The sequence below is a fragment of the Myotis davidii genome, unplaced genomic scaffold, assembly GCF_000327345.1.
Source record: "Myotis davidii unplaced genomic scaffold, ASM32734v1 scaffold79, whole genome shotgun sequence".
Classification (NCBI taxonomy): domain Eukaryota; kingdom Metazoa; phylum Chordata; class Mammalia; order Chiroptera; family Vespertilionidae; genus Myotis; species Myotis davidii.
This window is the reverse complement of record NW_006294339.1, coordinates 538,518-549,337: the sequence shown is the minus strand read 5'-3', so window position 1 is coordinate 549,337 and position 10,820 is coordinate 538,518. Positions and strand designations below refer to the sequence as shown.

The 10,820-nt window shown below is 36.8% G+C and overlaps 1 protein-coding gene across 1 annotated transcript in view; it reads left to right on the top strand.

Moving 5' to 3' along the window:
* LOC102758943 (epidermal growth factor receptor substrate 15) overlaps positions 1-10,820 on the top strand; it is a 23,405-nt gene continuing 12,585 nt past the window's right edge. The window contains exons 1-5 of the mRNA XM_006768385.2: positions 1-15; positions 914-944; positions 5,603-5,698; positions 7,726-7,791; positions 8,858-8,983. Coding sequence (XP_006768448.1) covers positions 936-944; positions 5,603-5,698; positions 7,726-7,791; positions 8,858-8,983 — 297 coding nt within the window. The 5' untranslated portion in view covers positions 1-15; positions 914-935. The remainder of the gene's footprint in view (positions 16-913; positions 945-5,602; positions 5,699-7,725; positions 7,792-8,857; positions 8,984-10,820) is intronic.

Sequence of the window (10,820 nt, the reverse complement as noted above, 5' to 3'; positions counted from 1 at the left end):
TTGATACTTGGAAAGGTAATGTTTATTTATTATAATTAGATTAAGGTGAATAGTTAGCAATGTAGATAAATTGGATACAAATTCAGAAAGATATCATTAAGAAACTTAGAAGTTAGAACTGGGTCATAGAGGCAGTTATAGTAATGCGATGGAGAGAATTTGAAAAGTAAGGTGTTTTTCAGATGTTTAGAAAACAAATTACATTTTAGTGGGATGAAATGAAGAAGTAATAGTACATTTGGGTATTGTGGGGAGAAACAGTGCTGCAGACTGGGAACCTTGCCACCCACTCAGAGAGTTGGCTCTATCTCTACTTCCTCTATTATAACTGTCTCCAACTGCACTTTGTATGTGGTGAATACAGTGGGGGATGAGAGGCTTAAGAGAAAGCACAAAAAGGTGGAAAGTCCCTCTGCCAGCTTGATCTCCTGGAAAGTCCTTATACATGATATGTATTAAAAACCCTGAAAAATTATCATTAATAATTTAATTATTCACAAATAAACAACTATTTCCACTTTCCCATAAGAAAAAATATCATCTTAGTAAGGATCTAAAATCAAAGTAGTATGTGTTAGTAAAAAGAGCAAGAGATTTGGAGTTAGAACCTGGGCTAATGAAAAAGGCATTGGATTGGAAGTTAGAGTCTGGGTTTCATTTCTTTCCATGATGCCTTAAATGTTCTTGAGTAACTTTAATGGCTTTAGTATTTGAACTAAATGCCTCTAGTATTTGAACTAAATTTAGTATTTGAACTAAATTTGAACTTAAGGTTTCTTTCCACTTTTAATTCTATAATTTTTAAATCTGATGACCAAAGAGCATGAGATTGTAAATTACAGGGAATTAATTTATTTTTAAGATGATTGTTGTTTAAAATATAGATTGATACTTTTTTTCCTCTGAATTTCAGATTTGGGATTTAGCTGACACAGATGGCAAAGGTATCCTGAACAAACAAGTAAGATTCAGAGATTCATATGAAAAAACTAGAGACCTGGTGCATGAAAATTCATGCACTGGAGGGGGATTCCCTCAGCCCAGCCAGCCCCCTCTCACAGTCCGGGAGCCCTCAGGGGCGGGAGGCAACCCGGTGATCAAGGGAAGGTGATGTCCCATCACACCTCTGCTGCTGCCACTGCCGGCAGCGCAAGCCATGGCCGGACCTGGTTACCTGAGCCTCGGGAGGCCCTGGGTGCCTGGGCAGCCAACATCTGAGTCTTGCTTGCATCTTGGGCTGGCCCTGGGCAGCTGGGGGGCTGAGGGGACTGGGCGCCGCCATCTTGTGGCTGTGGGCACCTCCATCTTAGAGGGTGGAGCAGTCAATTAGCATATTCCCTTATTGGCTGTGGGTGCTGCCATCTTTGCCACAGTGTGAGGATCAATTAGCATATTCTCTCTTTATTAGATAGGATTTTTAGTGATTCAGAATAAAAAAGAGCCAGCAGTTTTTTGTATATTTAAACTAAGGGTTGCTTTTTATCAACATTAAGGTTTTGCAAGGGCAAGTGTCATAACAATGAAAATATCCTCTGTAATAAAGAGTAATATGCAAATTGACTGTCACTCTGCCACAAAGATGGTGGCGCCCACAGCAGAGGCAGTGTTTCTGTAACATAAGATGGCTGTGCCCACAGCAGAGGCCGAGTTCCCGTAATGAGCCTTAACGAGCAATCAGCAGGGACCTGATTCTGCGCTCTCTCCGCCCCGTCCCCGTGGGGCTTGACTGGGGACCTCAGGCCACGTCCTCCCGCCTGGCAGAGTTTGACGGGGAACCTGAGGCTGCACCCCTCTCCCCCGCCCCCACCTGGCAGGGCTTGACAGGGGACCTTAAGGTGCACCCCCTACCTTAGGTTGTGCCCCCCACCCCGGTGCCAGGCTGGGGGACCTGAGGCCGCGCCCCCCACCCGGCGGGGCTTGACGGGGGACCTCAAGGCACTCCTCCCGCCCTGGTGCTGGGCCAGGGGATGTGAGGCTGTGCCTCCCCTGCCTGGCAGGGCTTGACAAGGGTGGGACCAGCTGGGTCTGGATCTAGCCCAAGGGCTGGAGGTGCGGCTGGGTCTGGGTCTTGCGTGATTTCAAGATGCCTGTGGGTGGGCAGGGACTTGACTCTGGGTCCTGCAGCGTGCCCCAGACTCTGACAGGAGGAAGATTTTCATATACATTTTACTAATTTTTTTTCATCTCTGACACTTGTATTAAAGAGAAAGGGCAAATGGCAATATCAAAATACTTCCTCTAATTAATCCCTTTTTAATGTGCATGAATTTTGTGCACCAGGCCACTAGTTTCTAATAAGACAATGAAAATATTTCTAATAAGTAGGCATTAAAGTAACTAATTCCCAAAGTTTAATGTTAGTTTGGTGACATTGTTCTACCGGAGTATCTTAGTCTGTTTGGGCTGCTATAACAAAATACCACAGAAATTTATAAACAAATTTATTGCTCATTGTTTTAGAGGCTGGAATTCTGAGATTAGTGTGCTAACATGGTCAGGTGAGGACTTTCTTCCTGATTGCAGACTTCTAGTTGTCTCTGCACATACCAGAAGGTGCTGGGGATCTCTCTGAAGCCTTTTTATAAGGCACTAATCCCATTAATAAGGGTTCCCCCTAATGGCTTACGCACCCCAAAGGCCCTACCTCCTAATACCTTTATCTTTGGGGGTTAGGCTTTGAACATAAGACTTTTGGAGGACACATCAGATAAATAGCTTGTTGTTTTTTTCAGTCATTCAGAAAGATTTTGCTCTTTGAATCTTAATTAATTGAATTTCTTACATGTACAGGGTTTATACATAAACATCGGTTAAGTGTTAGATGGTATGCCTCATACATTTGAAAGGAAATTCTTGGCTAATCAAACCTGAGTATTCTGGTCTAGATCTTACCACTGACTTATAAACCATAAAATGGTTTACAGGTTAGATGTAAATCCTAGACCAGGAATTTGTGAAAGTAGTTATTGGTGTTGGACACTATCAGTGTACTTTGAAGTTCTGATTGTTTGAGATGGATTTCAGAGTTCTTCAGGATTGGATCCAAAGCTTGCTACATGCTGATACATTGGTTGAGCACTGCTACTAAAAGCTAATACCCTCCTCTCCCCCCTTCTCTACCTCTCCCAAAAAAGCTAATACCCCCAAACCTTCATGAGGACTGCTGAAGCAGGATCAAGATCAGAAAAGGGATGGAAAATTTTTTAGAAGGTCCAAATACCCAGTCTCTTATTTAAGACTAGAAGCCTGGTGCATGAATTTGTTTAAATTATAGATTGATACGAATTTGTGCACCAGTGGGGTCCCTCAGTCTAGCCTGCAGGATCCGGCCGAACCTGGCTCTCCAACATCCCCTGAGGGGTCCCAGATTGTGAAAGGGCACAAGACAGGCTGAGGGACCCTACCAGTGCACAGTCGGGGCCGGGGAGGGACATGGGAGGTTGGCCAGCCAGGGAGGGACAGTGGAAGGGCTCCAGGGCGTGTCCAGCCTGTCTTGCTCAGTCCTGATCAGCCGGACCCCAGCAGCAAGCTGGGCAGACATTCCAACTGGTAAACCAGTTGGAGTGTCTGCCCCTTGGTGGTCAGTGCACATCATAGCGACTGATCCAATGGTTGACTGTCTGCCCCTGGTGATCAGTGCATGTCATAGCGAGCAGTTGAGCGGCCTTAGCTTATCATTAGCATATAATGCTTTGATTGGTTGAGCAGACGACTGTACGACCGGACACTTAGCATATTAGGCTTTTATTATATAGAATTCCAGTGCTAGATTGTAGTCCCCATTGGAGCTCCTGGGCAGAAGGGCCAGTTTGGTACATTGGAGACATAGGAACACTAAATTCATATGGACACCCAGAGTCTGCACTGTCAGCAAATATTTGTTGAGTACCTGTTTTGAGCCAGGCTTTGAAAATACAGATGTGGCTCCTATCTTCATGAGTTTACCATTTATTAAATTCTTCACTGATATTCCTGGACTTTGGATGTTGAGTTTAAGTTGTCCTTGTTACATCTAGGTGGCTGGATTTATGGGTCTGCAGTTAAACTTTGATGTTTGTATTGGGGGAATAATTTATTTAATTAACATGAAAGAAAGAAAAGAAACCTATACTTATTGAGTTTCTATGTGTCAAGAATGACAGTAGGTGCTTTCTTTTTATAGTATAGTTTTTATTTTGTTCTTCATAATAATTACGGGGTAGCTAATATTAGTCGCCCCTTTTATGTAAGAATTTTATTTTACTTGCCCATGGCCTTACAACTTTAAATAGCATAATTAGTATTTATTGTAGGACTATTTCACTTTAGAGCCCATCTATACTTTGGGAGTGGACCAGATTGCCTAAGAGTAATTGAATCTCTTACAGAATGAGAAGAGAAAGAGAGTTAATGTTGGAATACCTAGAATACCAGCATTTAAAGGTTGGAGGATTTAAAGGTTGACTTCAACAGAAGAGACTTGAAAGGTCAGAGGAGTACTGAGAGAGAGCTTTATGAATCTATGTTGGTGAGGGGAGGAAAGCTTTAGGAAAGATCATGCTTCTCAGGCTGCCAAAAGAACAAGTAGGAGGAGGCCTTTTTTTTTTTTTTTGAGAACATTTGATAGCTAGGATGTTATTTGTGACATAGTAGTTTCTGTAGCTAATGGTGGGAGTTGAAGTCAGATGACATAGAAGCTTGTGGAATGAATAAAAAGAGAAGGGGAGATCTTGAAATAGCATTTTAAAAATAAATTTATAATTGAAGGCAAGGTATTGTTTACAACAGATAACCTGCAAGTTTCTAAGAATAGGTTAGGAATTAGATAAGAAGGGTATAGGTGAGAATAGGAGGTTTGAGAACAGTAGTGAAGAACTGATTGTACCAGTAACTGTACTACAAAGTATTGACAAATTGTAAGTTATATAACTGGAGTCAAGTGTTTTGTTGTGGCTATTCCCAGACCTGACTTTAACTGAAAACAGCTGAACACCAGTTACTTCAGTATGTTTGCATTTATTTATTAAATTTTGGATTGATACTTCAAATGCCAAAAATACAAGGACCTTTGGGAGAGATTTATAAGTGTTGTGAAGTCAAGCAGTTATATAATTGTTTTTAGATGCTGCACAGTTATTCTCCTTAGCTCTTCTGGAATAGCAATGATTTAGTCACTTGAATGATTGATCCAGTTTCAAAAATTGTAATCTTAAATCCAGAGATGACTTTTGATAACATTTAGTTATTTTCTTCTGGGTTTTTCTTTCAGATGCCTTTTCCTCATTTAAATGATAAAAAGTATTCCTTAACACCATAAAATATTCTTTGGATAATGATTACTAATTTTTAATTTCCACTATATTTATGTATCACTAAATATTTTCCCATTTTATTAACACTTTATTTCTATTTATAATGGGAACATCTTTGTACATAGATCTTTTCTCAATTTTAAAGCAAGTGTTACTCAAGCAACTGTGCTGTTACATTTGTTGCTATGTAAAAACCTTGGAGTAATTGTGAATTGTTTTGTATTTTCAAGTTGTAGGTATGTCTATGGATGGGTGGATGGATGGATGAATAGGTAGATAATGCTCTTACCGTCACATTTTTTCTTTCTCAGGAATTCTTTGTTGCTTTGCGTCTTGTGGCATGTGCCCAGAATGGATTGGAGGTTTCACTGAGTAACTTGAACCTGGCTGTTCCTCCACCAAGATTTGTAAGAAATGCTTTTAAATTTAAATTTTCTTTTCTAAATTGCTCTATTAAAATAATTTCCCCCAATTCCTATTACCCAGCTACTTTTCTTTCATAATGGCTACCACTTATTAGTTTCTTGTGTGTCCTTCCAGAGTTATTATATATATATGTGTATATAAAGAAATAACAATACCTATTTTCTCATTTTATATTTATTGTATCATTCTGTACACACTATTTTGTACCTTATTTTAATAACTTAGTATGTTTTGGAGAGTGTACATATCATTACATAAAAGCTTCCTTGTTCTTTTTATAGCTGCATTATATTTCTTTATTTCTAGTCACCATAATTTATTTAACTTCCTTTTGATAGACTTTTAGCTTGTTTCTAATCTTTTACTTTAAAAAATGCTGCAGTGCATAATAACCTTGAATATATATTATTTTGCTTATGCAGAAATATACTTAATATATGTAAATTCTCAGAAATGGAATTGCTGTTTCAAAAGTTTGTTCGTTTGTAATTTTCCCATATAATATCAATGTGTCTTCATAGTGGTAGCACTAGTTCACACTCCCATCAGCAATTGGTTAAGTGCATTTTTGCTAACATACTGTTGTCAAACTTTTGGATTCTTGTTAGTTTGATAGGTGACAAATGGCATGTTAGTGTTGTTTTCATTTGTCCTTCCGGTTTTATGGAATGAGGTTGAATAGTTTTTCTCATGCTTATCATCCATTTACAGTGCCTTTATGTGAAATGCCTATTTATAGTCTTCGCTTATGTTTTGTGGCTTTTGGTCTTATTGAATTCTAGAGGCTCGTTATATATTAGGAAAACAGCTCTTTGTCTATATGAGTTGCAAATATTTTTTCCCAGTTTGTCATTTTGACTTTGTTTATGGTGATTTTCTTCTATAAAGGTGTCATTGTTTTTTATGTATATGAATTACTAGGATTAAAAGTTTTTTATGGTTTCTTTTTTCACATTTATATAAGGTATGTAAGGTATGAGTATGGATTAAAATTTATGTTTTTTAAAGATGGCTACTTTACAGATCTAATGCAGTTTATTGATAATCATCTTTTCCTTAACTGATTTGAAATGCCATCTCAATCATATGGTAAATTCTCCATCTGTATTTTGGTTTCTTTTTGGATTTTTCTGTTCATTGATCTGTTTATCCATATGCTGATCTCCCATTGTTCTAATGATCATATTTGGTAATTTATTTTCATATCTAATAGGGCTAAGCCTCACCACCCTACTTCTTGTTTTCAGAAGTTTCGTGGCTCTTCATGCTTACTTTTAAAATCAGTGTTTTAGAAGTATTTGGTCTGAATATTATGAATTTATTTAGTTTTGAGAATTTCTGTACTTCTGAGTTTAGGCTTAGAGTCATGGAATCAGAAGGGTAATTTAGGGATTTGTTGCCTATATTATCATAAAATTTATTCAAATATATTTATCTGTCTCTACAAGCAGATAATTATAATTAGTTGGGCATGCTATTGATAGGTTCATGTAATTGTAACTTATAAATCTTAAGTTTGGTTCTTGTCCCTGTCAGTTTTCCTTAAAGAGTGCTGGGAAAGCCGAGACCGGTTTGGCTCAGTGGATAGAGCGTCGGCCTAGGGACTGGAAGGTCCCAGGTTCGATTCTGGTCAAGGGCATGTACCTGGGTTGCGGGTAAAAAAAAAAAAAAAAAAAAAAAAAAGAGTGCTGGGAAGAAATCATCAGTTAACAGGGCAATAAATATTTTTGGTACATTCAGATATCTTTATCTTTCTGTCAGTTATAATAGGTTTCTTAAGTTTATAATAGGTAATACTTAAGTTTTATTTAGTGCTCCATAGTCATTTATGCAGTTTTTGTTTCATTTGTACTTAGATGGTCTAATAGAATTAATGTAAAATAGAGTATATGTGTTTATTGAGATCCAGCATTTTGTATGAATGTATTTAAGGCCAAAGATCTCTTTTTTTTCATTGTTTATTGATGTGAGGATTTCAGCCCTTCATATGCTGTATTTTCTTTTTTAGCATGATACCAGTAGTCCCTTGCTAATTAGTGGAACTTCTGCAACTGAGCTCCCATGGGCTGTAAAAGTAAGTAAACTTTGTAACTATTCACTCCTTACTCCTGCTTTTCTTCCACATCATCTCTTTCTCTACTTTTATAATATGTTGCAGTCTTCATTAGATTTTCATTTTTTACTGTTCAGGAATTACTGGTACTAGAAATCTTTGGAGGGATCTTACAGCACTAGCAATCATTTTGTGACAATTAGTACTGGTTTTATCTCATTCCTTTTATAGTGTAAACTAAAAATGGTAACCCTGTATTAACTGAAGTGTTTGATGAGTTTTTACCCCACTGGTATTATGTCTAGTTTACCCTACTGATATTATGTCTGACTTAAAAATTCTGTTAAATAGTACTGTTTTTAGAGCTATAAAACAAATAATTCTTTATTCTTTCAAGAAATTATATTCTGAAATGGATATTTTGCTTTATAGGTATTTAGAAACATCACACTAGTTATAGCTATCTTTTCAGATTAAAAAAATACAATTTATGCACTTAAATAATTTTTAATTGATGAGAGAGAGAGAGAGAGAGAGAGAGAGAGAGAGAGAGAGAGAGAAAGAGAAATCAATTGCTGTGTGTGCCATGACCAGGTATTGAAGCCACAATCTTGGTGTATTGGGATGATGCTCTAACCAACTGAGAGCTATCTGGCAAGGGCTTTATAGATTTTTAAAAGCATTATTAAAAAATACTTTTAGTATATAGCAGATCAATGACTTTCAATAAAAATATGTACAGTTTTGTCAGAAAACAATTTTGGTTTGTCTGTATAAGTTACTTCCTTGCTGTGGATCTGCTTTAAGTGAGAGGATTGGGCTAGGTGTTTTTCTCAAAGCCCTTCTATCACTGAAATCTTGTGATTCTAATCTAACAGAAAAGCAAAGATAGTGTTCCAGCTACAAAGGAGTGGGGTGGAGGAACTTAAATTATCATTTACTATAATATATTTTGATAAAAGTAAAAATGTTTTTTAAATGATGAGTTTAAGAAATATGCTGTCTGTTCTTTGAGTGTTTGATTTTTATAACTGCATTGAAATCCTTTTCTCTATTGTTTTAATTTGTGATGTTTTTTATATTATAGTCTGAAGATAAGGCCAAATATGATGCAATTTTTGATAGTTTAAGTCCAGTGAATGGATTTCTGTCTGGTGATAAAGTGAAACCAGTGTTGCTCAACTCTAAGTTACCTGTGGATATTCTTGGAAGAGTAAGATATTATTAAATTATAAATGTAATTTTTATGTATTTTAAATTTGTATCTACCAGGAGCGCTTATAGCTCATTGTTAAAAAATGCACAAATCTTATTTTGAAGTTGTGTTATAGAATTTTTTGTGTTCAGACTTAATATATGAAATAATTGCCAATTTGTTTCCATATTTGGTTACCTCTTCTAAATTATGAGTGTTGGAAATTAGCTATATGTAAAAGCCTTTTAAGTAGGTCTTTTTTTCTTTATGCTATACATTCTGACCTCTTAATTCCTTGATTTAATTTCCAGAGACCGTCAGTAATTTTCAAGTGCTACCTATTCCATAGCTATATCAGGGGGCCTTGTTATAAGGAACCATTTCATCTCTGAAAACATAAATTCTACTTTCTAACTAGAACTTATTATCTTTCTAGATCTCTTTCCTAGATACTTGCAAGATTACTATAGTACTTCTTTGACTTCATCAAGATCTTTAAATCTCGACTCCTTTACTTTCTCCCTCTTTTGAATTTCCTTTTTCCTCATCCAATTTAGATTTTTATGGTCCATAGTTTCATGTCAGTATCCTTAGCTCCCTTTACCATTTTTTTAACTTCTTGATTGTATGATGAAAATCCAGCTTTGTGTGAAGCTAATTATTTACCTTCTCTGTGGTTGCATATGGACTACTGAGAAAGTCTAATAAAGATCGGTATCGTCATAATTTCATGATCATCAACTTCAGCTGGGCTTTCCTTATTGCCAGCCACTCTTGTGCTGTTTCCATAGTGATTTTTCTCCACCTCTTTTTATATTTCAAACCTTATCTACTCTCATTAAACCTCCAGTCCTTTCTTTTTTCTTTTTTTAAAATATATATATATTTTTTAAATATATTTTTATTGATTTCAAAGAGGAAGGGAGAGGGAGAGAGAGAGAGAAACATCAGTGATGAGAGAGAATTATTTATTGGCTGCCTCCTGCACGCCCCGTAATGGGAATCAAGCCTGGAACTAGGGCATATGCCCAGACTAGGAATCGAACTGCCACCTTTTGGTTCATAGGTGGACACAACCACTGAACCATGCCAGCCAGGTTCCAGTCCTTTAATCCCTTGCTTAATCCTACTCTGTAGAGTCTAATCCTGTCTGAACCACTTCCTAGTTGTGTGACATTGGGCAGATCATTAGAAAATCATGTCTCAGTTTTCTAATCTTTAAAATGAGTATGATTCAGTTTATAGGGTTGTAAGGATTAAATGTGATAATGTATGTAAAGTACTTAGCACATACTCTTTGAATGCTACTATGCCGATGATGAAGATGATGATGATGATAATGATGATGATGATGATGATAATGAAACCACACACCACCAGCAATCGTGCTATTCAATCAGTGTTGCATAGGTTACTCAATATACATTAATTTAAAAGCCTTTTATTATTTCTTACTAATCATTTCTCCACTGTTTGGTCCAGTGTGAGATTTCTAAACTATAAATATAATCCTGTTATCTTTTTTTTTTTTTAACATAAAACTAACCCTCTTAGTAGCTTCCCATTGCATTCAGGATAAAGTCCAAACTCCTTTCAAGGCATTTAGTGACCAGGCACTTATCTCCACTCTTGTCTCTCATCAGCTCACTTTCTCTTCTTGCCCCCAAGTGAGATTTTGTTGAAAGTTTAAATATCTTCTTCTCAAGGATTTAACATAGTTTTGTAGCTGGTCTAAAGCTATGTCATTTATTCTAAATTTAGGCCAAATCTACCAGGGCCTTTCAGATTTTATTTTTCTTTGTAAGCCCTGGACATTAGCTGGCTGATGTTTCATTACACAGTATTCATTACATAT